Source organism: Sus scrofa, chromosome 5 (genome assembly GCF_054392235.1).
Source record: "Sus scrofa isolate SSC_HxYL_T2T_F1_AM1 chromosome 5, Sscrofa_HxYL_maternal_Yorkshire_Landrace_v2.0, whole genome shotgun sequence".
Classification (NCBI taxonomy): domain Eukaryota; kingdom Metazoa; phylum Chordata; class Mammalia; order Artiodactyla; family Suidae; genus Sus; species Sus scrofa.
In genome coordinates, this window is record NC_139387.1 from 9,785,015 (window position 1) to 9,812,104 (window position 27,090).

Consider the following 27,090-nt stretch of genomic DNA (forward strand, 5'->3'; position numbering starts at 1 on the left):
ACTCGGTTCCTCCTGCTGGCTCCTTTCCAAGCAGGGCTCTCGTGGGTAGCTCCCTGCCTCAGTTTCCCCACGCTGGCTCCCCATCCCCCTTTCTCATCTGGGCTACAGACCCTCGCTGCTCCCTCTTGTCCCCTCTCCCCCAGCAGAGGCGGCGGCGATGGGCGCTAGCGTCCCCCGGCGGGGCCCCGGCCCCCCAGACGGCGGCTGGGGCTGGGCGGTGCTGGGCGCCTGCTTCGTGATCACCGGTTTCGCCTATGGCTTCCCCAAGGCAGTGAGCGTTTTCTTCCGGGCGCTTATGCGCGACTTCGGCGCGGGCTACAGTGACACAGCCTGGGTGTCCTCCATCATGCTGGCCATGCTCTACGGCACCGGTCAGCGCCCCCTCGCGGGTCCCTTCTCGCTCCCCCCAGGCCCAGAACTGAGGGTCAGGATCAGGGACCAGGAGACACTGACCCTTTGAGCATCCCCCAGGCCCCTCGGGACGGGCATGGAAACCCCTTGCTTCCTGTGTAAACCTTGGCACGGGAGATGGAGGAGAGGGCATGGGGACAGCAGCCAAGTGGCTGACCTGGCAAGCTTAGCCAGCTGGAAGGGGCCCTCCATTTCCGTCAAAAGACCCACATCTGCCTATGTTACAGGTGGAGAAACTAAGATTTCCCATCCCAGAAGCCCTAACCATCGTGGGGTGGGGGAGATGCTGGAGTTATCCTGGCCAAGCAGGGGGAAGGGCTGGAGGTGAGGGGTGGGGAAGCCTGGGGAGGAAGGCAGCTCAGGCTGCGGTTCCCTCTGGGAAGTTCCCTCTGGGAGTTCCCTTCAAGGCACAGCGGAAACGAATCCAACTAGGAACCATGAGGTTGCGGGTTTGAACCCTGGCCTTGCTCAGTGGGTTAAGGATCCGGCGTTGCTGTGAGCTGTGGTGTAGGCCAGTGGCTGCAGCTCCCACTCAACCCCAAGCCTGGGAACCTACCCTTATGCCCTGAGTGAGGCCCTAAAAAAAAGCAAAAAAAAAAAAAAAAAAAAAAAAAAGTGGGTCCGCCCCTTCTGTTTTGGTTTCCATATTCTTAGGAGGGCTGGGGACCAGTACAGGTCCCTCCCCTGCATTCCCCCTAGGGTGTCCTTCAGTGGGTCCCAGTCACGCTATGTGACCTTGGCCAGACAAGCAAGCGCTCTCTGAACCAGGGGTGGCTTTATCCCTTTGAGCTGTCTCAAGGCTGGGAGGTACAAAACACCTGGAATGTCCACCAGAGAGGAGATTGTTTCCAGCCTGAGTGGTGACCCTGCCCTGCCCACAGGTCCAGTGTCCAGCATCCTCGTGACCCGCTTTGGGTGTCGGCCGGTGATGCTGGTGGGTGGGCTGTTGGCCTCGGCAGGCATGATCCTAGCATCCTTCGCCACGCGCCTCCTGGAGCTATATCTCACGGCTGGGGTGCTCACAGGTGAGGGCACCCACTGCCCTCCTCCCTTTTGGGGGCGGGGGTGGGGGTGCAGGTGGGGGTCCGGAGTTCTTGTTGCAAGACCTCCATCCTCAGTTTCCCCACGAGAGGCTGTCCTCGTCCCTCGGCTCAGTTGTCCTGGGTCTGCCGGCCTGTCGGGGCCTCGTCCTTCCCTCACGCTGGGGACTGGGGTGGGGCGCCCTCAGGGAGCCCAGCACAGCGCCTCCTCGCCCGCAGGCTTGGGCCTGGCCCTCAACTTCCAGCCGTCGCTCATCATGCTGGGGCTGTACTTCGAGCGGCGGCGGCCTCTGGCCAACGGGCTGGCGGCGGCGGGCAGCCCGGTGTTCCTGTCCGCGCTGTCGCCGCTCGGCCAGCTGCTGCTCGAGCGCTTCGGCTGGCGCGGCGGCTTCCTGTTGCTCGGCGGCCTCCTGCTGCACTGCTGCGCGTGCGGGGCTGTCATGCGGCCGCCGCCAGGGTCCGACCCGCGACCGCGCAGGGACAGCGCGGGCGACGCTCCCGGGGAGGCGGAGGCGGACTGCGAGGGACTGCGCCTGCGCGAAGAGGCGCCCTCTGGCGGCCGGGCCCGCCGGCGCCTGCTGGACGTGGCCGTGTGCACCGACCGCGCCTTCGCGGTGTACGCCGTCACCAAGTTCCTGATGGCGCTCGGGCTCTTCGTGCCCGCCATCCTGCTGGTGAACTACGCCAAGGACGCGGGCGTGCCTGACTCCGAGGCTGCCTTCCTGCTCTCCATCGTGGGCTTCGTAGACATCGTGGCGCGGCCGGCGTGCGGCGCTCTGGCCGGCCTGGCGCGCCTGCGACCGCACGTCGCCTACCTCTTCAGCCTGGCCTTGATGGCCAACGGGCTCACGGACTTGAGCAGCGCGCGCGCGCGGTCCTACAGCGCCCTTGTCGCATTCTGCATCGCCTTCGGCCTCTCCTACGGCATGGTGGGTGCGCTGCAGTTCGAGGTGCTCATGGCGGCCGTGGGTGCGCCCCGATTCCCCAGTGCCCTGGGCCTGGTGCTACTCCTCGAGGCCGTGGCTGTGCTCATCGGACCGCCCTCTGCCGGTGCGCTCCGCAGGAGGAGGGGGTGGCGCGGCCTCGTGCCCCTAAGTTCGAGGGAAGCCCCCTTCCTGGCCCAGATGGAACATCCAGAGATGAGAGGAAGGGACCCATCCGGGGAGACAGCCCGGTGGGGTGGACGCCGCTTCCCATGGCCAGTTAGCCTCTTCTCCAAGCGATACCACCAGTTCTGGGTGGGGATGGAAAAGCCAGGAAATGTGCCAGAAATGTGCCAGTGGAGAGCAGCTGGCCTGCTGGCTCATCTCCAGCAGATGGCATGAAGGCCTTGGGATGTGCAGATAGATGCTTATTTTCCTTTTGCCGGTGGGCAGCTGAGGCAGAGAGGCCCAGGGCGAGGTGCAGCCCCAGAATCAGAGCCAAGCCCTGCACTGTGCTCAGTGCCCATATCTTTGAAACACTAAACTGAGTGGCCCTGAGGGTGACCGAGATAGGGACTGTGCCTTTAGGGAATCAGGAGCAGAGAGGGTGCTCATTGCGCTCACAGGGAGGAGAGGCGCTGGGGTCTTCCACCGCGCGCACTGCCTGGTGGGCACTCTGTACTCATCACGTCTTAGAAGTCCTCCTGGGGAAAGTGGAAGGGGAGGCTCCAGCACAGGCTGCAGCCTCACAGGGCGGGGTAGACCCCACAGGAGACAGCATGGGGTGGGGGCATTTGGGGGATCCTGTTCCTAAACAAGTAAAGCAGGGGTGGGGGACGTTAGGGTCTTCCTGGGCTCTCAGGTTATCCCTGAAATGGCAGGAACCTGCCTGTGAGCAGGAGAGAGCTGAGGCCAGGCTGCAGGAGGAGTGGTGACAGGGGCCACCTTTGCTGGGGCCCAGGCGGCACCTGAGATGGGATGAGTGGCCCATCCTTCCAGGGCTAGGCTCGCTGAGCACCCTCACCAAGCTCTGTCATCTCACCTGGCCCAGTGGGAACCACAAAGACCCTGAACCCCTGTATGGGTGGCCCTCAAGCCCACCCCCTAAAGCTCCCAAACCAGCCAGAGGCTCAGGGACCCATCTTCCCATCTTCTATTATGTGACCCTAGGGTGGGTCTAATAGGCAGAGAAGACGCAGGGTGAGAAGGTGAAGGACTCTACCAGGCTGTGTGTGTTTGGGGGGGGGTGGTGGATGGGGATGGGTCTGGCTGGCTGGGCAGGGGCCTGGCCAGGAAGGCAGGTCTGGGGTCCTGCTTAGAGGGACTCGGGCAGGCAGCTGGCCAAGGGGACACTGGGGCACCTCCCCGAGGACACGGAGATGCAGACTGAAGGGTCACAGCCGGGTGTGGACTGCACAAGGGTGCCCTCGAGAGAGGGAGGAGCCCACAGAGGAACCACACTTTGGGGGAAATATTTGCAATGAAAAGATTGTCCCGAGTATGAAAGTACCATGTACCTGTGATAGAAAACTTGGAAAATGGAGAGAAGGGAATAGGAGTCACCAACCCGCAAGGCCTGCCCCCAGCCCGTGCTAATGGTAGTTCAGTCTGGGGTCTCCTGGGTGGGGGGAGACTTGGCCAGCCCCCAGGGAAATTTAGCAGAAAGAGCAAGGGTTTGGGGCTCCCAGGAGCGCAGGGCCGAGTCCAGAGCCCTCTCGCTACTCCCAGGTCAAATATCTCCCCCAGGGCGAGTCACAGGGTACATGTGGGGTTTGAATCCGGGGGACAGGAGGTCCCTTGTAAACTGTGAAGTGCTGCCCCACCAAGGGCCCTGTGTCATTTAACTGAGGTGAAGTGAGGGTGTTAAGGTTCAGCCCTCAAGGGTTTTGATCTGTAAAATGGGATTAATGACTAGGTGTGTCCCCAGTGAGCCCCAGCAAGAGCACTGCCCTTTATCTGAGGGTGCGGGGTGTGTGCGTGGAGGATGGGGTCCCCGCAGGCCCTTACCGCCCCTCTGCCCTCCCCAGGCCGCCTGGTGGATGCGCTGAAGAACTATGAGATCATCTTCTACCTGGCGGGCTCTGAGGTGGCCCTGGCTGGTGTCTTCATGGCTGTCGCCACCAAGTGTTGCCAGCGTTGCTCTCAGGATGCCCCAGCCAGCCCAGGCGCCGAGGGCGGGGCCAGCGACACAGAGGACGCTGAGGCCGAAGTGGACTCTGAGCCCCTGCCCACCAGCACTGAGAAGCCTGGTGACCTCGAGGCCCTGGAGGTGCTGAGCCCGGGGACTGCGCCCTCGGAACTCGAGGGGGAGGCAGAGCCAGGGCTGGACTCGGAGTCTGTGTAGCTCGGAGGCACCACGTGGGCGAGACCAGGGGCTTCGGGATCTGGCAGTTCCTTCTGAGAGTCCCGGCTGCCCCGAGAGGGCCTGGCACACTCCCCGGGGCCCACGTGGGGAGCTGCTTCCCTCATCTGCCCAGCGGGCGGTGGCCAGGCCCTGGTCCTGCCGGTGAAGCTGCTGTACACGGCAGGGTCTGGGTGTGAATCCAAAGTTCATAAAGCTGAGCTGAAAGACAGGTTCCGTCCCTGCAGCTCTGGCTCTGGCTGCCACCTGGGTGGCGGTCAGGAGGGAGTCTGAGGCCCTGACGCAGCGGGTGTTGCGGGGGGGAAGTGGCAGAGATGGAGAAGGAAGGCGGGGGGCGGGCAGGGGGTGTCCCGGTTCCAGCCATGCGCTCAGAGCCAAGCACTGAAGCCCCGCTGCCAGCACCTGCTTCTGGAGGGACCCAGAGCAGGGAGCGCACAGGTCCCAGAGTCTTGGGCTGGCGCTGAATCCCCAGGCTCCTTTGGTTGAGAGCAAATGGCTCCATGACTCCATCCTGCGGCCCTGGGAGAGCAGGGGGGTGGCAGTCACCATCCTGAGAGGGAGCCTTTCCCAGCGGAGTACTGGGTCTCCTCTCCCCAGAGAACACACGGGGGTGTCCTGGGCTTTGCTCTGGACATGTGTCCCTGTGGACGCCACCACTGTCCTTGACATCTGCTTCCACGCCCTCGAGGGGCGCCCCGGGCTATTGCCTCAGTGGCACTTTGCACCAAGTGCAGGGAGCTCCAGGGCTCACCCTGGCTGGGAAGCCGGGGGGGGGGGGGCAATCTGGTCTATTTATTCTCTCCCCACAAACTGGACACCCCTTTCTTTCAATCATGAACATGGTGACCAGGGCCCAGTGGGGGACGTGGCCTTCGCACCGCAGACCCCGACTCCATTCATCCCCACTCCTCAGGAGAGCCGGCCCATGGCAGCCCCCTGGCCCCGCTGGTCTCCTTTTCCTTCCGTGCCCCAGGAAGGTGTGGGAGCCCTGCAGAGGCCTGGCCAGTTCGCACCACGTCTACACCTGCCCCTGAGCCACCAGAGCAATGACTGCATCTTATTTAACAAGTGCTCCTGGAGCACTGACTATGCAGGCACCATTCCGAGCCCTTCACAAATGTGAATTCACCCAGGCTTCCTGGCGACCTAATGAGGTAGGTTCTCCTATTCGCCACCTTCACAGAAAGAGAGACTGAGGCACAGGCCGTGAGGAAGCAGCGCAGGGTCACAGAGGCTGTGATTGGAACCCAGGCTGTCTGTGCCCTTGGCCTCCACCCCGGCTGTCACTTCAGAGAGGAGGTGCAGGCTAACTGCTCTAAGGGACCCTCGTGGTGACAGCCCATCCCTCTCTCCAGGCTCCCGGTCCTGCCTGGGACCTGCACACTCAAAGCTGCTAAGCAGGAAACTAGCCCCCTCCAACCTGGACCCTGCCCCCCACCTCACACCCTCTTGCATGCCTCCTGTTCTCAGGATGACCACGTACTGTCCAAACAGGGACACTCAGAGGGAAAAGAGCCACTGTTGCTAATTGCCCTAGGCCACAGGTGTGGACTGGGACTGTCCAGGCGAAGCCAGACTCACGGCCGCCCCGTCTCTACCACTTGCAAAGACACGGAATCTTACCGTCACACCGTCCACCGGGCTCCTCCCCTCGGCCCTGGCAGAACAGGCGGCCTGCAGTGGCCGCGACACCCTTTGCACTCTCTCCCCAGTTTGGGGCCTCGAGTCCTCCCGACCCAGAATCTGTCCTGCCCTTCCCCAGATAAAGGCTTGGTTTGTGGCCAGAAGCACTGGAGGATGGAAGACGAGGGAGGTGGGGGAGAGGCCCCACTGAGCAGAGCCTGGGAGGCCGGGGCAGAGTGGAGTCTTCCAGACTGGACGGGTCAGAGTCCAAATCCCGCTCCTACACCACGTGGCCTTGAGCGAGGCCCTTCTGCGCCTCAGCTTCCCACCTGTACGTGGGGACCGCGGGGTGAATCCAGAGCTGCTGCGAGGCGTCAGTGCTATCACAGGAAACGTCGGAAGCCTTGCTGCCCCCTCCCCTGCTCAGGGAGGCAGAAGAGGAGGCGCCGAGGGGAGAGAGGGTCTGAGGCCACCGCAAAGAGCCCGGCTCCATCTGGGTTTGCGTTTATTCGGTACAGGCCCAGCACCCAGCCCTCCCCTGGAAGTGGCTGAGCGAGGGGAACAGAATAAATAAAGGCCGCCGAGGTGAGTGTGCACTGGGGAGGGGCCGGCCCGGGCGAGGCGAGGGCGCACGTAAAACACGGGCCCCCACCTCGGCTGTCCGCCTGCGGCCCCCCACCCGGCAGGCTCCAGGGGGCCAGTGAGGTGCCCACGAGGAGCAGGTCCTGGACTTCCCGCCACCTCCACCCCTCTTCCTTTCTGCCCTCTTTCTCCTTCCTGCGGCAGCTCCAGAGACCAGGCTCTCCAGCTGGCTGGGGAGGTGGGGAGGGAAGGGGGAGGGGGCCAGTGTCCAGGTCCCAGGCCGCAGCTCTGGGGCCTTTCCTGCGCGGGAGCCCGGGTGCACTGTGCTAGGACAGAGGAGCAGGGACGCAGGCGCCCCAAGCCAGCAGGCCTTTATGCGCCACCCTGCTGTGCGGCGGCCCCCGCCCCGCTCCCATGCTGCCGACCGCCCACTCACCCTACCCCCCGGATCCGCACCCCGAGGGGGCACTCAGGAGTCACACCAGCTTCCGCCCTTGTCCAGAGGCCCCGCCGCCCCTTGCGCGTCCCTGGACGGCTCCCCGGCGGCCGTGTCCTCCTCGTCCTCCTCCTCCTCGTCCTCCCCGTCGGTGAACTCGTCCTGGCCGGGGCCGTAGGCCAGCGTGGTGTGGGCCAGGTCCACCTCGATGGGGAAGACGTCGGCGTCCCGCAGCACCGCGTAGCAGTCGTTGTAGTACTTGGACATGGTGGACACGAAGCGTTGCAGCTGGAACACGATGTCCTGGACTGGGGGCAGGAGGGCGGGCAGACAGGCGCCAGTGGGCCTTCCCGTCATGCGCCTCACTGACCCGTCCTGCCCCGCCCTACACAGACCCCAGGCCTCCCAGCTCCTAGTCCAGGGACGGAGGAGCCCCGCCAGGGTTGGGGGACGCTGCGCCCCCAGGAGCACAGGGGTCGTGGCCAAGCCCACCCGGGCCAGACTTTCCATCTTGGCTCTGACCCAAAGCTCTGCCATGCGCTGGCCCTGGGGCCGCAGGGAAATACTGTACCTCTGGGCCACAGTTTCCCCAGCTCTGAAGTGGGGAGAAGGTGGTACCTCCTGGGTGATACCAAGGCCTGCCTGCCTGAGGCAGGGTGTGGCCTGCAGACGCTGGCGCCCACCCACGCGCCTCACCGTGCTTCTGGTCCAGCAGCTCCATCTTCTCCAGCACGTCCTTGCGCATCTGGGAGAAGCGGGCGCGGGCCTCCTGGCGGCAGCGCAGGATCAGCCGGTACTCGTAGTTGCCTGTGCTCACGCGGTACAGGGGCTCCCCTAGGGCCTGGGGCGGGGAGGGGCGCATCAGGGAAGCTGCTCTGGGACAGAGCGGGGCGGGGGGCAGAACGGCTGCAGAGCTGCCCACCAGCTTGCACCCCTGTACTGCGTGGCACTTTTCAAAGCTACGACAGTTCCCTGTTCTGAGATGCCAGCAATTGCTAGCACTCAGAGATAGCTTCATGGGGGAAAAAAAACCCCAAACCCGCACCCTTGCCACATTAAATAAATGAACATTTAGTCATAGAGGGACCTTGAAATCAAAAACACTAAAAAGGCAGTCCCCGTTGTGGTGCAACAGAATTGGCAGCATCTGCAACAGGACTGGCGGCGACGGCAGCACCAGGACACAGGTTCGATCCCCGGCCTGGCACGGTGGCTTAAAGGATCTGGCATCACTGCAGCTGCATAAGTTGCAACCACAGCTCAGATCTGATCCCTGGCCCAGGAACTTCATATGCCACAGAGCAGCCAAAAAAGGGGGAAAAAAAGAAAAGAAAGACACTAAAAAGTAAAAAAAGGCCTCTGAGGAATCTGAAAAGTCCATTTTTCCCCACAAGAGCCTCACACAGTCTGCGGGGGCAGCTGGCCTGGGAGCCGTCGGAGCTGTCACTGGGAGGAGTCCCACTGCGAGCTGGCCAGCGCGCCAAGGCCTGGAGGGGCTGGGGTGGGGGCGGTCGGCCCCGCTTCTCTAGAAACAGGAGCCTGGCCACCCCCCAACCAGGCCTCTCCCGGGTTGGCCTGACGTGCCCGGTGTCCCTGGCAGACCCAGGCTGTTCTTGGGGCTCTGCAGCAGGCGGGGGAAGGCCTGTGCCCCCAGCCTTCCCAGGAGCAGGGCCGGGCCCTCCCCGCGGCACTCACGATGCAGCTGTATTCCTCGTCATCCATCTCCTTCACCTTCAGGCAGTACGACTGTGGGACGGGGGAGGCCAGGCTGTCAGAGGGGCCACACCGCCCGGGTGCCCACCCTGACGTCCCCAGTGCCTCCCAGCTCTCACTGTGCCCCTCGGCCACCCAGAGGAACAGCTGTGCCAGGCCTGTGTACCCTCAGCTGGGGCACACTGTGACGCATCAGGGAGAGGCTGGCCCCTCACTCAGACTGGCCCTTGTTCAGGAAGCTCAGGGCGGCGGGGCGGCCCCAAGGGCACTCCTCTAGGGGCCTGGAAAGGGCCTAAGAGACGCTCCAGCATTTACCACAAACAAGTCCCAAGAGATGCTCTAGGAAAGAAAGGTTCTGTGGTCCAAGGAGTCGGGAAGGCCCTTCAAGACCCGTGTTGCTCACAGGCCTATCAAAGGCTCTGACAAGTCCTGAGGAAAAAGACCTTGGCTCGCTCGGTGGGATATTTTTCCTCAACTTTTTTTTTTTTTTTTTTTTTTTTTTTTTTTTTTTTTTGTCTTTTTGCCATTTCTAGGGCCGCTCCCGCGGCATATGGAGGTTCCCAGGCTAGGGGTCGAATCGGAGCTGTAGCCGCCGACCTACACCACAGCCACAGCAACGAGGGACCCCAGCCACGTCTGCGACCTACACCACAGCTCACGGCAACGCCGGATCCTTAACCCACTGAGCAGGGCCAGGGATCAAACCCGCAAGCTCATGGTTCCTAGTCGGATTCGTTAACCACTGAGCCACACGATGGGAACTCTGTTCCTCAACCCTTTTGACCACAGAACTGTCCTTTGAACACACACCTTAGGAACATCTCCTGGCACCCACTTTATAACCACTCACCCAGACCCTGCCCATTGTTGAAAGTGACCAGAAAATCCCCGTGGGGTCAGAGCGTCCCCAGTGAGGGCTCCACCCACCCCCGGCTCCCGGGCTCCCAGGGGCTCCTCTGAAGCGTCGCGGCGGGCTGCTGCCTGATTCCCCAGCACCTCCCCGGCCCCTGGTCCCACATCCTCAGTCTGATGGGACCGAGGTTCTGGCCCTGTTCTGCTGACCATCCTGTGGCTGACTGAGGAGGGGCAAATCTCCAGGGGGGCTCTGACCCCACCACAGGCTGCAGACCACTCACCAGGTATTCAAACTTCACGTCCAGGTACTTCTTGATGGTGAGGCGCGTGTCCGGGATGGCTTTGTTGAGGTACGTGTTCAGGTCCGTCAGCATCTGGAAGGGAAGGATGTGGCAGGTGCCTGGGCCTCCGTGGGTGGGGGTGGGGGGTGGTGTCAGGCTGGCCGGGGCGACAAGGAATGGCCCCGTGTCCATCCTTCTAGTGGACCTGGTGCCGGAGCCAGAGAGCACACCCTGACGGCCTTGTGTGTTTCAGGGACAAGAAGACAGGCCAGGCCGAGGGCAGGCTGTGGCTCCGGGGGAGCCAGGGCCAGAAACCAACCTGGAGGGGTCGATGCGGAGGCCAAGGAGGCAGTGACTTACCCACGGCCCGCTGTACAGGTGACCAAACCAGACCCTGCCCCTAGGTGCTCCACCTCTGGTACGAGAACCCTTTCTGCCCGCGACACTGTCCCCTCTCTACCCTCACGTGCGACACACACACACTCTCCCCACAACCTACCGGCTTGATGGTTTTCAGCAGCCGGATGCCAAACTTCTCAATGCTGCGGTGGGCGTCGGCGAACTTCACAAAAGCCTCACTCGCAGCTGGCTGGGGCTCCCGCACCCCGATCACGGAGAATACGTCCCCAAAGGCTGCGTGACAAGTTTGTCCTGAAGGCTGCCCCTATTTGACCCCTTAATGGAGAAGCCAGGGATTTGTTGGGGAGAAGCAAGGCGGGGGGCACGGCGGGCTGGAGGCCCAGGGCCGTCCTAGGTCTACACCCCAAGGGAGGGGGGTCTACACCTTGAGAAAGTGGGCCTGTACCTCTAAGAGTTGAACCTGCAGCCCCAAGGAAGCTAAGTCTACACCCAAAGGAGCTGGCCCCACTCTCCAGGGACCAGACCACGGGAGGAGGCTGGGTCAAGGCTGGAGGAGGTGAGTCTGTCTGAGGACAGAGCACTGGTCGGGGAACCTGGTCCTGAGGCCAACGCTGCCCTAAGGAGCTGCGAGACCGCTTTTTCAGTTTTCCCGAGAGTAAAACTGTAACTGCAGCAGCCCTGCTGGCTAACTGACTTGGAGGAAACAAGACCGGGACTAGCAAGGCCTCGGACAGAGACAGGACCGGGCCCAGGGTGAGCAACTGTGCCCACCACTGCTACATCCCAGCACCTAGACGATGCCCAGCCCAAGCCCGGCCTGAGGTCACAGGCTGTGGTGTCAGGAGAAAGTTCCCAGCCAGGAGCTTGGCTGCCCCCTCATGTACAGGGGTGGGAGAAATGCTGAACCCAGACGGGGACAGGGGTTCCTCTGGGGTCACGGAGCAGGTGCGGGGCCCTTACCCCTGTGCGTCTGTGACAGCTCATAGAAGGCCCGTAGGAGGTTCTTGGTGTGTTCCGTCATCCCTGTGCGAGAGACCCAGCCAAGAGGGACAGGGACACATGGCGGGAACCGCAACGGCCCAGGACACAGCCTCCAAACCCCTCACTGTTCCTGATGTTCAGATTTTTCTATGTTTCTATTGTGCCATTATTTGATTTTAATGAACGCGTGTTACTTTTATAATCAGAAAAAGTATATCTTAAGATTTTTTTTCCTTAAGAGGGTTTTTGTTTTTTTTGTCTTTTGTCTTTTTAGGGCCACACCCGTGCCATATGGAGGTTCCCAAGCTAGGGGTCCAACTGGAGCTGCTGCTGCCAGCCTATGCCAGAGCCACAGCAACGCCAGATCCAAGCCGCATCTGTGACCTACACCACCACTCACGGCAACGCCAGATCCTTAACCCACTGAGCGAGGCCACGGATCGAACCCGCAACCTCACCGCTCCTAGTCAGACTTGTTTCTGCTGCGCCACGACGGGAACTCCCTCCTTAAGAGTTTTTAATAGCCATGGCCCTGGAATCGTCTAGGCTGGCATGCCCGCCCCACTGCCATCATCTTTAGAGCAGGGTTCTGGAGCTCCCCCCAACCCGGGGCAGAGCCAGTACCGGGCGCTTCCTGGACGGGGACACCCCACCCACGGCGGGGCTGCGCCTGCCCACCTTTATACAGCTCTGCCGTCCGTTCCAGCTCCTCGAGCCTCTTGACAAGCCCATCTGTAGGGGTCAGAGAGCCAGGGTGAGGGGAGAGCTCCGGGGTCACCTGCGCCAGGCTTGTGAGGGGCAAGGTGGTCCTGGTGGAGGACCAGGAATGGCACAGAACAGGGTCCCAGGGAGAGGATTGGGCGCCTCGGGGTCAGCCGGGCTCACTGGTGTTTTGCAGAGAGCCCAGCACATCCAGACACGTTGGGGTGGCAGGGCTGCCCTCAGGACGCCCGAGTGAAGCGCCACCCTGGCAGGCTGGGGCACACCAAAGGGGCAGGAAGGCAATGAGGGTGCAGGTACTTCCAAAAGTCATGGGTGGAAACCCGCTGGGCCTCCCCTAAGGCCAAACCCACGGCCGGCTCCCCACGGCCAGCAGAAGGCAGGCCTAGGCCTAGCCATCAAGGCCCCTGTGCTTCTAACTCCCTCCCTGCCAACACCAAGGAGCAAGGCAGAGATGAGCAAGAGACAGGATGCATCAACAATGACTCTAAGGCAGGCTCAAGGCAGCGCCCGTCACCACCCGCCAGCTCAGAAGGGAGAACAATCTGGGTAGGGAGGAATCCAGGAGGGGCCTGCACTGGAGCGGGCCTTGGGGATCTGCCTAACAGCGTTTAGCAAGCTCCCACTGGGTGCCAGCCCCCGTATGAGGCCCAGGAAGGGCTGTGCTGAATGAAGTCTCAGCTGTGCCTTCAAGGCTCACAGTCCAGCAGTGACAGTGGCCAGGCCAGGACCAGGACAATAAGGGCTGCAAGGTGAGGGGCGGGGGCAGCTGCCTCCCCTCAAGGGCTCCAAACAGGGGGCAGGCAGACTGCCAGGGAAGGGCCAGCGTTCCTGTCAGGATGGGGCGGGGCTCCCACCTGCAGTGAGCCCCGCCCTCCTCCATTCCCAGGGGGCTGAGGTCCACACCGCCCCCACCAGGAACACCGGCAGCAACTGCGCGGCAGGCCCATGTTGGTGCTTCCTGGCCTGGCACCTCCTAGGGCAGGGCCTGGCCTTACTGAGTGCCCTCACACAGCTCGGTCCTCCCTCCATACGAGCCTTTGGGGCAGAGACTACTTCCCTCAACTTAGAGAGAAAACCAGGGACAGAGAGGCAAAGCAACTTGTCCAAAGGCACACAGCAAGGGCTAACCAGGCCAGGGTGCCCTCTGCTCCCGCCCCCCGCCGGTCTCCTGTGCTGACCTGGGCCAGGGTTTTCTGTGGGGGGAGAGGGGGCAATAACAGGAGCCGGATCTGGGCAGAGGCGGCTCTGTGTGTCGGTCGGGCTGTCAGGGAGGAAGGCTGGGGCTAGGGGCTGGACGGGAGCCCCTTGGAGGTCTTCAGGAGGCTTCGGCCACCCGGCTGGCCTCCAGGCCCTGGCTCCCCAGAGCCTTGGCACCTGGCCAGCCTGGCAGGGAAGGAGCCACGTAAGCGCCGTGCTGTTGTTTTTAGCTGGGTCATGGGACATCATGACAGCTTCAATTTTAGAAACCCTATTTAAGGCTGGGGAAATTGCAAGGTTTGGGGGGAAAAAACACAACAACCAGTTCTAATTTCATCGCAACGCATGGTAACTACAGTAACAGGGATTTATAGACACTGAGGAGCTGGAAATAGCAGCCGCCACTTTTGTGCACCATTTGGAACAAGCTCAGACCCCACCCCCACGTCCCGGCCAATAAAGCCCAGTGTGCCCAGCTGAGCCTACAATTTATATAGGTATTTATATCTGTCCCCACACGTCCACAGCAGAGCTGCTGCTATTTATAAACCCAGGCTGGTGACGGCAGGAGCAGGACTGTTTCGCTGCCCCCGCCCCAGGGAGAGCGCGTGTGTGCACAGGCAGGCATGGGTGTGAATATGCGTGGACGCACTTTTCCCTCTGTCCCAGGCAGACAGCCACCTCCAGCCCTGGGCAGGGACTGCTGGGACAAGGGCAGCAGCGCCACCTCCTGGAGAGAGGCGGGGCCGAGTGGGCAGTGTGGAGGCAGCATGCTGGGGCACGGGTGAGGGCTGAGGCCTGGCTGTGGGCGAGCAGCTGGGGGCGGGGGTGAGAGCCCAGCTCAGGGAGCCGGAAGGAGGCCCAGCCCCACGGTGAGTCTGTCTCCTCATCTGTGACCTGTGGACCCTTGCTCGGGAGTGAGGGACACTGGCTGGAAGATGCCTCCTCTGACCTGACCGTGGTGGACGCTCTCTGGGAGCTGGAGAGGCCTCCAAGGATGCAAAGAGATGGTAAATGTCAGCCCCACAAGCAGAGGCCAGGCCCAGGCCGGCAGGACCCCGGTCGGCTTGCTGGGCAGCCATGGTGCCCCTCCCCCTCGGGCCTGGGTCTGAGTCCCCTCAGGGCCAGAGGTGGGTGGGAGGAAGCGGGGGACTCACCATTGCACAGGATGGCCCGGCTCAGGCCCAGGGCATCGGCGGTCCCCGAACTCATGTTCTCCACCAGCCGATGCTTCACCTTCTTCAACACTGGGACCGGGTGAGAAAGGACTCAGGGAGGTGCGGTCTGGGCCCCCAGGCCGTCCCCGCCCCACCGCAACTCCCTGGGAGCCACGCCAGGGGCAGAAGGGGCTGAGCTGGGGTTTGGTGTGGGGGTGGCTATGAAGTGGGGAGTGTCCCGGGTGGGTTTCTGGGCGCCCCCTGCCCTGTTCACTCTACTTGAGGGAGGCGTTGGGAACCCGGAAGCGCTTAACCAGGGCCCGGCACTCAAAGTGGCTACTGGCTACCACCGAGAGCCCAGAGCTGCCCAGGGCTGATGGCGGCTGGCAGGCCAACCAGGAAGAATCCCCTGTCTCTCTTCCACATCCCCGAGCAGAGGCATCATCAGTGACAACTGGCCTTGGCTCCGGACTCGGCTCCGGCACACGTGGTCGCATACTCAGCCCCTGGAGGGGGACGAGGATGGGACCAAAGGGTCTTAAAGGAAGAACCTCTAGGACAGACTCATCTGCCCTCAGCCTCCTCCCGTAAAAACCAGGAGGAGGCTCTGGCCCAAGGGCAGAGGAAAAGGATGCTGGACCCCAGAGCCAGGAGATGTGGGGGTGCCTTCACCCGGGGGACACAGAGCTTCCCTGGGCCTCAGGCCTTGATCTGGAATGAAGCGGCTGGTCCAGAGGACCTCGACGCTACCATCCAGCTCTTGAGTCTCGAAGCTTCTAGAGAACCAAGGCCCAGCCTCCCTAGCCAGAGGCACCATGGCCCAGGGCAGGCTGTGGGCAGAAGGGCTGATCTGTGACCCTCTGCCCAAAACGTGAGGTCCAGGTCAGACCCGGAGGCTTCCTGGCAGCAGGTAAGAGGAAGAGGCCAGGGCTCAGTGGGAGTGTGTGGGTGGACATGAGGTACCAGGCCAGGGCCAGGCTGCCCTCCCTTTTAGAAGGGTAAGGGACTGGGCCCGGGGAGCTGGAGGGCTGGCCTACAAAGGACAACCCTAGGGCAGCCAGGTCCCAGAGGAGGTGACCAGGGGAGGGGGTGAAACACGGGGCAGGGAGAAACCAAGGAGAGGTTCCTGGGACCAGCTGCTGAGGAGCACCCACGGGGCTTCCCAGGCCCTTTGGGTCAGCTTGGTCCGAAGAGTCGGCGAGCACGGCCATGTGACTACCGAGGCACTGGCATCAGGAGGCAGGACAGGGGCTCCCTGCCCCGGCCCAGCTTACCGATGTCCAGGGACATGCCCTGCTTGGGGTCCGCCTGCAGCTTGTTGTAGTGGATGGTCACCTCCCCCTGGAAGAGCAGGACAAGCAGAGTTGTGACGGCGCCCTCTGGACCCCAAGCCCCTTCCCTGGGGAGGCCTGTCTGCCCTGGAGTCTGTGGTCACGAGCATCCCGAACTCGGAAAAGGGCCAGAGCAGCCTTGGAGTCAGCCCTGCCGGCACAGGGCCCTGCCTGGTGACTGGGCTGCTCCCTGGTCCCTCCTCTCACTGAACGTCAGGCCCTGGGGGATCAACAGAGACAAGGGCAGACATGGTCCCCGCTGTCACCGAGCTCACAGACCGGTGGCCTCCAATGTCCTGTGCCCCTGCCTTCTCCCCACGCCACGACCACGCTCCACGCCTCTGCTGCGTCACTCTTCCTGCCCCACAGAGTACCTTCTCCTGTGCACTAAACCATCTCCAGCCCCCGGAGGCCCCCATTCACCCCACGGACGTGTCCCAGCGCTTGCTCTGTGCCTGGTGCAGGGGCAGCCCCAGCCAGCAGGGAGGCCGAGGGAACTACACACTGCAGACGGGTGACTGGAAGAGGGGTAACTCCCCGACCACGTGAGGCCGCCACGGTCACTCTCGTTCTTGAAATCCTAAGACCCTTGAACTGGGGACCGAATCCACTCAAATACCAAACAGTATTTCAGATGGAGGCCCAAAGGGAGGCCAAAGTGACCCAGTGCAGTGAGTCAGACACTAAAGGCTTGCGGGCTGCAGCAAGTGCGTTCGGGCCAAGGCACAGAGCCACAGGGGTAAAGAGATGTGGGGTCGGCTGGGCTCTGGTCCAGCTGTGTGACCACAAGCAAACCCCCCCCCAACTCCAGGCACTGGTAAAATGGGGGCAGGGCAGTAATCCCTGCCCGGCACCCACATGTGGGAGCTGGGGGGACCTCTGCGTAACAGCAAGGCTGCCCGTGCACCTGAAGGCTCTGGTTCTCATGGGCAACGTGAGGGGCCGCAACGAGACGGGTCTCGGAGGACGAGAAGGGCTCCGATGAGTAGAGGGGGCGGTGCAGGGGCTCCAGAAGGGGCACACGCAGCCCAGTTCTGTGCCAGAATGAAACACAGCCCCCAACTTCCACGATGCCCCACAGGGAATGGCTGAGACAGTAACGCCAGAGCCGGTGGAGCAGAAGAGGCGAATAAAGGGGAGAAGGTGGAAGCCGCTGGCCTTGGGCTGAGGTAAGAGGGACTGTCCAGGAAGCCGGTCCCAGGCCCTTAAGACAGCGGCCGGGTGGGAGGAGAGGAGAGGGCGGGCGGCGTGGGGGAGCTAAAGCACTCGGCCAAGCTCGACGTGTGGCGGGGACTCCTGACTTGGAGACTCAATCAGCCTGCGGTCTGCGCCCCCTTCAGTGTTTTGGTTTCTCAAGAGTGATGAGCAGCAAAATCTCTAGGAGACGGCAGAGGGCTGCACGCTGCCGGGAGTGGCCGGGATGCTGCCTGCCGTCCAGGGGGAGCGTGGCCCTGGGGGGGGCGGCCTTGGCTGGAAGCAGGGAACAGGCAGCGTGCAGTGCGGTCTGCGCAACTGAAACCAGCAGTTGGACCGGGAGCTGCCCTGGGGTCCAGAAGGCACCCTGGGCGGGTGTGAGCCCAGGAGGACCCACGGGACTGCAAGACCCTACAGGACAGGATGGGGACCCTCTTTCCCCTTACACTGGACATTGACTGGGTGGACATTTACTGGGTGTCCCCTGACCACCCAGGTGGCTTCACCATGCACTCCTAGCTTTGGCTGAATGGGGACCCGCTAGCTCGCCCTGAGGCGTGGTCCTGAGAGCTCAAGGACAGGGACCGTTCAGTCTCGGCGCCCACTCCCTCGTCAAGGCCCAGCACCAGACCTGCAGCCCCGTCAGTATTTACTGAATGAAAGGGGAGACACGAGGGAGGCTGGGCTGTAACCCAGACCGACGTGCGGGGCAGCTGCCGGCGCCTCTGGTCGGCGGGTGGAGGTTCCCTGTGGGGCATCGTGGAAGTTGGGGGCTGTGTTTCATTCTGGCACAGAACTGGGCTGCGTGTGCCCCTTCTGGAGCCCCCGCACCCCCACCTCTACTCATCTCCAGGGCACCTCTGGGTCCCCCCGCCCGCAGCAGCCCTTACCTTCACCTCCTGAATCATCTTGGCCACCTCCACCTTCGTTTTTCCTTTGATGGACCTGCCATTGACCCCAGTGATCTCATCGCCGGCTGCCACGGTGCCGTCCAGCGCGGCCGGGGTGTTGTCAAACACCTGGGGGGGGGGCAGGTGGGTGGGGGGCAGGGGGGGGGGAGAAAAGGAAAACTGAGAAGAAACCTGGGGCGGGGGAGATAGTCATTCCCTCCACCCCAACCAGCACCCGGCTCTGTCCTGTCGCCACCCTCCTCCCTCTCCCCTTCTTTTCCCCTCTTCTTAGGGCTGCACCTGCAGCATATGCAGGTTCCCAGGCTAGGGGTCCAATAGGAGCTACAGCTGCCAGCCTCCACCGCAGCCACAGCAACAGTGGATCCTTAACCCACTGAGCGAGGCCAGGGATCAAACCTGAGTCCTCATGAATACGAGTTGGGTTTGTTACTGCTGAGCTGCAAAGGGGACTCCCTAGTTTCTAAATTTTCTGTGCAATGCCTGTAGAAAGAATATTTTATAATGTTTCATGTATGTAATTTTGTGAGGGGAGTAATGAAATACTGAAGATGTTTCTTTTTGCTGCCTTCCAGGATCACACTTAAAATATAGCAATTATTGGGAGTTCCCGTTGTGGCGCAGCGATAACGAATCCACTTAGTATCCGCGAGGATGCGGGTTCAATCCCTGGCCTCGCTCAGGGGGTCGACAATCCAGCATTGCCATGAACTGTGGTGTCGTCCAGCAGCTGCAGCTCCCATTTGACCCCTAGCCTGGGAACCTCCATATGCCGAAGGTGTGGCGCATAAAAAGAAAAAAAAAATTTTTTTTAAAAAGGAACTTTGGAAATCAAGCGGAGGAAAGTGAACAAAAGGCGGACAATCAGAAAAAAGGGAAAAGAGTATTAGAAGGTCAATTGAGGAAGTGCAGCGTTTAACCGAGGGGAGTTCCAAAGAGGAGACACAAAACCCGGACAGCAGGAGGTCATCGGAGATTAGACGTGAATGAACCTTAAGGTTCATTCATTCCCAGAAGAGAAAGACATGGGGCTCCCGGATGAACCTGCCCCTGGAGGCTCCAGCACAGCAGTCACAGAACGGCCTGTGTCAAGAGCCATCACCACGACACTTCAGAATGCCAGGGACAAAAGAAGTGCCTAAGAGTCTTGACAGACCACAAATAAAACACATTACAAATAAGGAATCACCAACACGATTGGCGTCGGGAGACATGGCAACAACACAGATGGCACAAGACAATGAAATGATCACTGAATTTCTAAGTAAAAATAATTTTCAAACTTGACATTCGTTCTTGAATCTGATCCATGCAAGTGTCAACCGAAAGAAATATGAGAATAACAACAACCAAAAGAGACAGAATAATGCATTTTCAGAGGCACGAAGTCTCAAAAAATTTACCTCCCATGCAGCCTTCCTCAGAAATACAGGAGACGTGCTCCACCAAGAAGCAGAAGTGAGCTAAGAAAAAGGGATCCTGGAGGGGGATCCAATCCAACAGAGCGGGGGTGGCAAAGAGGAAAGACTGGTGGGGGGATGATAGGAAATGTTTGACCGAGGAAAATGTACTGAATATAAGGGAGGGTGCAAAGGGGGGAAAAAAAAAGAAATTATGTTTTTTAAAAAAGAGAGGAAGAAAAGACTGAGTTAAGAAAAGAAACACAGGTTCCTCAAAAAATAAAACACAGAGTTACCAGAGCACCCAACAATTCTACTCGATTTATATCCCCAAGAAATGAAAGCCTCTGTCCACACAGGAACTGGACGCGAATGCTGATGGCAGTTTAATTCATAACAGCCGAAAGGTGCAAACCACCCTACGTCTACAGCAGACGAGCAGATAAACAAACGGGGGTCTAGCCATACAGTGAGATGCTCCTTCAGCCATAAAAAGAAGGAAGCACGGAAACAGGCTACGGCGTGAATGAACCTTGAGGAGGAATGATTACTCTGAGGGCAGAGGCTTCTTGCCGGGTTTGATGAGAAGGTTCTGAAACTGGAGAGGCGGAGGCTGCATGTAGTGAAGGCACTAGATGCCACCGGACTGCATTCTTTATGACCATTAATTGTAGGTCGTGTGAGTGTCACCACAATCAAAAAAAAATTTTTTTTGTCTTTTTAGGGCTGAACCCACAGTGTATGGACATTCCCAGGCTAGGGGTCCAATTGGAGCTGTCGCTGCCAGCCTACGCCACAGCCTCAGCCCCAGCCACGCGGGATCTGAGCTGCATCTGCGACCTACACCACTGCTCGCAGCAACGTCGGATCCTTAACCCACTGAGCAAGGCCAGGGATCAAACCTGCATCCTCATGGATACTAGTCAGATTTGTTTCTGCTGAGCCATGATGGGAATTCCAAAGTAGTTTTTTTCAAGCACAACCACGGAAGACTGGTAAGCTGAGGATATAAACAGCACATTCCCGTTCTCCCAGCTCTTTGAGGGTGGGGGTCTCTGTTTTCTCGCCTTCCTGTCCCTAGTGGCTACAAAAGAAGCCTAGCCAGGCTCTCAGGAAATACTTCCCAAACATAATACCTGCAACAGTGTTACTGATTTAACCAAAATTTACAAGATAACTGTGTTGGGAAGATGCAGTCAGAGGAAGCAAAGAGGTTTTGGAAGAAAGCTAAATTCTCATCTGCCGGACTACGGGAAACTGACAGATGGTTTACAAGTGACAGATCAAGAAACAACTGGATGAGCATCAACAGCTAAAAGGGTGGGAAGGGGTGTTGCCGCTGGGCGTGGGGTGGGGGTGGGATGGGGTGGGGGGAGGGTGGTGTGAAGGGGTAGAGCAAGGGTTGCTTATTTGACCCTGGCCTTTTAGACCTCTTGACTTGTGCAAAGCAAGTCAGACAGCCTTTGATAAAAGCAGAACTGAATTTTAAAAAATCAATTCTATTACTTTATAATTGTTCTTATCAAGAGCAAACCTGGCCCCCAGCAGGTGGCAAGGGGGAGGTGGCCAGAGAGGCTGGGAGGCAGGTGGCAAGGAGGCCAGGCCTGGGGGAGGCCTCCTTTACCACTTCCTGGACCAGAGGAGGTCAAAGCCCTCCTAAAGGCCACACTCAAAGCGGGCAAGACCAGAGCTGGGGAATCTCTGTCTCTGAGGCCTTGAGAGTGACTCTTTTATAAGCTCCTCGGAGAGACTGCAGCTTCCCACTTGCCACCAATGGCTACTTAGCTGGGAAGGTTAGAACAAGGTAGAGTCCCGGTCCAGTTTATGTCTGAGGTGGCAAACTTCCTTCCAAGGCTACAGAAAGGTCACTGACTCTGACCAACCACCAGCCACACAGCAGGAGGCCTGTCTCCACTCCTGAGTCACAGCTATCACCAGGGCAGCGTCCTCTGCAAGGAAGGACCACAAAATTGTTCAGGACCACAGGCAGATCACTTGGGAAAGTGAACTGCCGTAAAAATAACAGCACCTGCTATTGAGGGAGCGCTGCTTAAGGGCCAGACATGGTGTTATGTCATTTTGTTTAATCTTCGTAACAACCCAAAGAAACTCAGATCTACATATTTTTATATCCCCACTTTCCAGGTGAGGAAACTGAGGCCCAGAGAGGTTAAGTAACATGTTAATGAGCAAGGAAGCAGGCACTTGAACTCAGGCCATTATTATTTCAGAGCGTTTTAGTCTTTCTACTACACTTCGCTTGTGCTAATACCGAAGGCTGAGGGTTTTGTTGATTCATTGAAGATGTTTTTACTGAAGGTCCACTATGTGCCAGGCATTGTACTAGGTGCTGACTGCAGTGAAAGAGCAAACTGGGATCCTGCCCTCGTGGTGCAAAGAATCTGGAAAAGCAGGTAGGTACAGAATTGATAAGCAAATCCACAAGTACAGATGGTGACGAGTGCTGAGAAGGAAAAGAGAAGACTGAAATGACAGAGAAAAACATGGGTGGACCTACTGAAAGAGGGGTGGTCAGGGAGGCCTCTCTGAAGAGGTCAGACCTCCAGAATAAGAAGGAGCCAGCTGTGCAGAGTGGAGAAACGAAACTTTGTCATGCCACATGGGGCGGCGGCTCGCCCTCTCCAGCATCTCCCTCCCGCCTCCAAAGCACTCCAATACCTGGACTATATACAGGCAGGGACAGTACTGGGCTCCTCCTCCAATGCTGATCCCAATCAGGTTCTGAGCATCCTTCTGCAAGGTCACCTTCCCAGGCACAGTAGGGATTCCGCTAGAGAAAAGCACGTGAGGCTGAGTCTCCTAGAAGAAGGATGACTGGAGGGGATGGGGCCAGGGCCAGGCCCTCCAAAACCCCCCCGAGTCAGCCTTTTCTCTTTCTCAATTGGCCAACTGACAGCATTTTGTTGTTGGAACGTTGTAGCGCTCTTGGAGTCATGTCGATGGGGCATCAAATCCCAATCCTGCCACCTATCAGCTGTGGAACTTGGGTAGGTAAGTCACCCTCTCTGCATCTCAGTTTCCTCACCCACAAAACAGTATCGATAAAAACCGGCCACATTGTCAAAGTTCCTGTAAGAAAGAACCTTCCATAGGCACTTAACACCCACCCAAGCCAGAGAAGCCACTCCACAAAAATAGGTTCCTTCCTTCTCCTTCATTCTCCCTTTGAGATTTTCACTTGGACTCTGTCCTCATCACCTTCTCAGGCACTTATGGACTATTACGGCCGCCTCCTCCAGGAAGCCTTCTCCTACTAAACAATCCATCACCCACCTCTCAATTGCTGTACTCAATTACCTCTCAGTTTTCACTATAAATTAGCACTTCTTTATGTTTTTGTAGTAAATACTCTTTTATTCTCTTATTCATTCAACAAACATTTACTAACAACCTCCTGATGCTGAGCACCATGCAAAGTGCTGAGGACACAGAAAGGGACTGGATCCATTCCTTGCTCTGAGGGAGGGCATATTCAAATTAGGAAACTAACTTAATTTGTGAAAATTTGCCCACTGCACATCTATGCTAGGAAGGAAGCTATGTTTATGATATCCTATTCACCCTTCAAAACCTGGTTCAATTGCCACCTCCTGCACGAAGCCTTCCCTGAACACCCCAGAGGAGGCACTGCTCTGCTCTCCTGGTAACCAAGTCATTCTCCATTAGCGCCCTTATGGCCCTGAAGTGTAGTATCCGTCCATGGGTCCACAGCCCTCTACGGAGGATGAGCTCCTGGAAGGCAGGATTCATTTCTGCCACAGTACAAGCCCCACTGAAAAGCAAGGGTCTGAGGAACTAGGAAGTCCAGGACCGTAAGAACAGGGCCTCCAGCAATGGTGGGACTTGGGATAACAAAATACTCACAGTTTATCCTCTTCGATGTCATAATCCAAGTCTGCAAACATGGTTCCGAGAGTTTCAGTAGGCTGGCTAACTGCCCAGCTCGGCAGGGCAGGGGGAATGGGGAACTGGAGAGAAAAGAGCGCATAGTTTAGGGAACCAAAGTACCTAAATGCCGATCCCAACCCAGGCGATCTAGGAGGGCTGGGCGCCCCCCACCTCCGGATGACGGGGGTAGTCCCCGGGGTTGGGGGTGGTTAGGTGGCTCTTACTAGGTACAGACGGGGACTCCAGGCCACGGCGGGGTGCTCAGATCCCAGAGCCCGCCCCACGGGTCTCCAGGCCCTTGGGAGCTGCCTCTGTCGCTCACCGGAAGCGTCGGTCCCACAGCTGGGGCCGGGCCAGGCTGGCACCTGAACCCACCTGCCGTTCCACCTGTCGGCGGCCGCGACTGTCGCGTCACTTCCGGTGGGACGCGGAAATCCCGCCTTCCTGCCCTGGGTGTTTGCCCCGAGCTCTACAGGCAACCCTTCCGTCCCTGGTTCCTAGGGCTCCCAGAACCAGGAAAGAGAACAAGTATTGACGGAAGCTCCCCGTTAGCATGAAAAAGCGGAAACAGAGGAAAGGTCTGGACAGGCCGACGGCGCTCAACCCCGCCCCTTGCCCTCTGGCCGCCGCCATCTTGGTAAGGGCAGGATTCTTCCCAGCTTCCTCAGCGGGACCACAGGGGACCGAGCCGCCTGGCTGGTTGCCGTGGCAACGGAAGCATCCTTAGGTGGGGAGACCTCCGGCGAAATTTAGTGGACTACAAACTGCAGCACTTTCCCTTTCACATTTTCAGACCTAGGGTGCTGTGACTCCTCTACTAGAATGACAGTGTCCGAGCTGGAAGGATCCTTGGAGATGCCAGCCTAATCGGAGTTTTGCAGTCCAGGAAACTAAGTGCAGGAGAGGGAAGAGATTTTGTCCAGAGCCGCCCAAAGTGGGTATAATATACAGATTTCGACCCTGAGAGTCCTACCATCTAGTCTAGTGCACTTCTAACACCTGCACACCTGTGTTCCGCAGCTATGCCGTTGATGACAGATTGGACTCCCTTCCCTTCCCTTTACATGCCTTCTTTCCCCAAACACAAACTAAGAGCACTGGGGCAGATGCTTTCTGTGGCATTTAGTGAAAGCCTCCTCACCCCCATCTCCTTCCTTAGTCCTGAGAAGCAGCTCCCGTGGGGTCCCACTTAGGTCACAGCCCTGTGTATCTGAAGTTTAGGAAACGCCATCAGTGCTCCCCTCCAAGAAGTCCAAATCCCATCTCCCCACCAACCTTTGCTGCCATAGGTATTGTGTAAAGTAGGTTCCCTGGTTGGGGTTAGTGCTTCCAGGGCCCCAGCCCTAGCATCCACCTCATCCAGACAGCGTGGGCTCAGGCCTGTCCAGCTTCCTCCCAGGAGCGGCGGAGGAAGAAGAGATGCAGAAGGATGCTTATCCGCATATCCGATGGCCTGATGGGAATCCCATCCCACCCCCTCCTTGGAGAGCTCATCTGAGTCTCAGCAGCTGTGCAGAATGCCACATAGCATGCACAGCAATGACTTTCTCATGTACCCACTTCTCTGTGGTTCAGATCACTTTCACAGGATTTCAGAGTTCACCTTGGCCCTGTGAGAGAAGAACAAGTACTGTCAGTCCCATTGTGCAGGTGAGGGAACTGAGATTCAGAGAGGCACTTCCGCTTGTCTCCCAGGGGGTCAGCACAGAACTAGGGCTGTTTGCAGGCCAGATTTTCAATTTTAAAAATCAGTGGTCTCCAAACCCAGATAATTTAACAGGGACTATAGTTTTTTCACCTCACAGTAGCCCCAACTCAAGCCCAGACTCTGCCATTGCGTAGCTGGGGGATCTTGGGCAAGTCACTACCTGACTCTGAGCATCAGGTAAACGTAGCCTGTGCACAGCGATTCTCCCAAAGATACTTGTGAAGGTCAAGATAAAAAGGAACAACAGGTGTAAACAAACCATTTGCATGACGCAGATGTCACTCAAGCCCCCTGACCCCCCAACCCACTTCAGTCCCTCTTCCCAGGTGAGGGTGAGATGCCCAGACTCCTCTTCCTTGTCGTCCTCATCTTCCAGGCCCAGCTTGGATCCACCTCTCACATGCAGCCCTACCAGACCATCCTGGTTCCCAGATCTTGCCTCTTTTTCTGAGTTCCTGAAACAGTTGTTATTTGGATCATGACATCTGGCAATTATTTATGTATTGTCTTGTGAAACTCCTTCATGGCTTCCCTGAGCTAGTGGATCACTTTTTTTGTCTGGGAAAGTTTCCCTGCTCTAAAATTGGGGCTCAGGGAAGTTCTCTCATGGTGCAATGGGTTAAGGATCCGACATTCTCACTGCAGCAACCAGGCTTGCTGCTATGATGCAGGTTCAATCCCTAGCCAAGGAATTTCCACATGCCTTGGGCACGGCCCTAAATAAATACATAAAATTAATTGGGGCTTAGGGCTTATGTCTCCACAAACCATAAACAGCTTCTTCCTGTTTCTCCTCTTCCTGGGTTCCCTTTCTGTACTGACTCTATAACCCCTACCATAAGATGCAAGGAATCCATCAACAGGCATCACTGTGACCAACAAGAAAAAGAAAATCCAGGTGCCAGATGTGTGTTAGTGATAAAATACTGTGACTCACTTTATGTTTGTCAGTGGACGGTTCTCCTGGGTCAGCCCACACAGCATGGCAACCTGTTCCAGACAATTCAGGGGGTTGGGTTGGGACCATGAATTCATTTGAAGGGAACGAAAGTTCGAGTGCATCGTTCTACCACCACTAAGCACTTGTCTTTCCAGCTGGACTGGAAGCCCCTGGGGGCAGGTCTTGTCCTTTTCTATATCTGCCACAGAGCCTGGCACAGGACCTGGCTGTGGCTGAAGTGCCATAATAATAGCTGTGGTTTTTGTACAGGATGAGATGTTCTGGGCCCCGGAGGAGGGAACTAGGATGGGAAGAGACGGAAAGAGCTGCTGAGGGTGGGGACCTGAACAGTGGCCGTGGCCCAGCTTTCCTCCACTAGGCTGGAATCACCAGACGCGTTTAGGTCCTGAATTTGAAATTTGCTTTTTCAACAAACAGTGATCTCCAAACCTAGAGGCTTTAACACAGACTGTTAAACACAGGATGGCCCCAGCTCAAACCCAAGCTCTGCTGTTTCAGAGCTGGGGGGGTTCTTGGGCACATCAGCCTTTGCCTCCGAGGTTGGTGGCTGTGGACCAGGCATGGTGATCCCTCCCAAGATAGAAGCTGTAACGATGAAGATAAAAGAGAGAAACGAGGGTGAAAGTGGCTTGAGAGTGATTCACTTGGCAGAGACATCAGAGGTTTCTGTTGTCACTTCTCACTATAACCATTTGGCCAATTCAGAGGGCAGGGCCAGTGGCACACTTCAAAGGCCTTAGGCTGCTTCGGCCCCTGCATCCGACTCGCCTGGGAAGTACCTCGCACGCAGGCTCCTGGCTCTGTCTCAGACCTATCGGTCAGAGTCCGGGAAGGGGAGATCTTGGAGGCTGCATTTCCCCGAAGCTCTGTGGGTGACTTCAGGGCCTCCTGCAGTTTGAGGACCACTGCGTCGCAGGCTCGGAAGGTACAGTATCTGAGCATCCTCAGGGTGGGCCTGTTCGGCTACACCAACCATCCCTGCCCCGGGGGCCTCACCATCCAGGAGGAAACCAGCATGTTTTGTGAGCCCCGAGG

The 27,090-nt window shown here is 58.7% G+C and overlaps 2 protein-coding genes and 2 long non-coding RNA genes across 8 annotated transcripts in view; 2 read left to right on the forward strand and 2 right to left on the reverse strand.

Moving 5' to 3' along the window:
• The first annotated feature begins 27 nt into the window (after positions 1–27).
• On the forward strand, positions 28–6,523 carry SLC16A8 (solute carrier family 16 member 8). Its single transcript, XM_084955371.1, has 4 exons — positions 28–371; positions 1,293–1,436; positions 1,671–2,501; positions 4,402–6,523. Exons 1-4 carry the CDS (start codon positions 158–160, stop codon positions 4,716–4,718), a joined length of 1,506 nt encoding a protein of 501 aa, XP_084811497.1. The 5' UTR covers positions 28–157; the 3' UTR covers positions 4,719–6,523.
• A 324-nt stretch (positions 6,524–6,847) lies between these two features.
• On the reverse strand, positions 6,848–23,794 carry PICK1 (protein interacting with PRKCA 1). 5 transcript variants are annotated; one of them, XM_003355340.5, is made up of 13 exons: positions 23,762–23,794; positions 23,363–23,466; positions 22,157–22,268; positions 18,060–18,188; positions 15,919–15,985; positions 14,645–14,734; positions 12,246–12,299; positions 11,547–11,609; positions 10,726–10,859; positions 10,227–10,319; positions 9,073–9,123; positions 8,074–8,218; positions 6,848–7,685 (listed from the first exon to the last, which is right to left on the reverse strand). In XM_003355340.5, the coding sequence occupies exons 2-13, from the start codon at positions 23,401–23,403 to the stop codon at positions 7,411–7,413; spliced, it is 1,254 nt and encodes a 417-aa protein (XP_003355388.1). In that variant the 5' UTR covers positions 23,404–23,466; positions 23,762–23,794; the 3' UTR covers positions 6,848–7,410. The 5 variants fall into 5 exon arrangements, with proteins under 5 accessions (XP_003355388.1, XP_005663842.1, XP_003355387.1 ...); XM_005663785.4 differs by having other exon boundaries at positions 23,709–23,794; XM_003355339.5 differs by having other exon boundaries at positions 23,611–23,794.
• LOC106510270 (uncharacterized) lies at positions 14,225–19,670 on the forward strand. The gene is made up of 3 exons (XR_001308658.3): positions 14,225–14,497; positions 17,057–17,144; positions 18,653–19,670. It is a non-coding gene; the product is annotated as an uncharacterized LOC106510270 (long non-coding RNA).
• Positions 23,795–24,864: 1,070 nt separating the features above from the next.
• The window catches only part of LOC146403128 (uncharacterized), a 63,510-nt gene continuing 61,284 nt past the window's right edge, over positions 24,865–27,090 (reverse strand). Inside the window, exon 3 of the long non-coding RNA XR_014803067.1 lies at positions 24,865–24,996. This is a non-coding gene — a long non-coding RNA (uncharacterized LOC146403128). The remainder of the gene's footprint in view (positions 24,997–27,090) is intronic.

Excerpts from the sequence above, each read along its gene's own strand:
- SLC16A8 (XM_084955371.1), top strand. The coding sequence starts at position 158 with ATGGGCGCTAGCGTCCCCCGGCGGGGCCCCGGCCCCCCAGACGGCGGC. Across the intron at positions 372-1,292 it reads GGCCATGCTCTACGGCACCG|GTCCAGTGTCCAGCATCCTC; the intron begins GTCAGCGCCCCC and ends CCCTGCCCACAG. Across the intron at positions 1,437-1,670 it reads CACGGCTGGGGTGCTCACAG|GCTTGGGCCTGGCCCTCAAC; the intron begins GTGAGGGCACCC and ends CCTCGCCCGCAG.
- PICK1 (XM_003355340.5), bottom strand. The coding sequence starts at position 23,403 with ATGTTTGCAGACTTGGATTATGACATCGAAGAGGATAAACT. Across the intron at positions 18,189-22,156 it reads CCTGCCTGTATATAGTCCAG|GTGTTTGACAACACCCCGGC; the intron begins GTATTGGAGTGC and ends CCCCCCCCCCAG. Across the intron at positions 14,735-15,918 it reads GGGCATGTCCCTGGACATCG|TGTTGAAGAAGGTGAAGCAT; the intron begins GTAAGCTGGGCC and ends ACCCGGTCCCAG.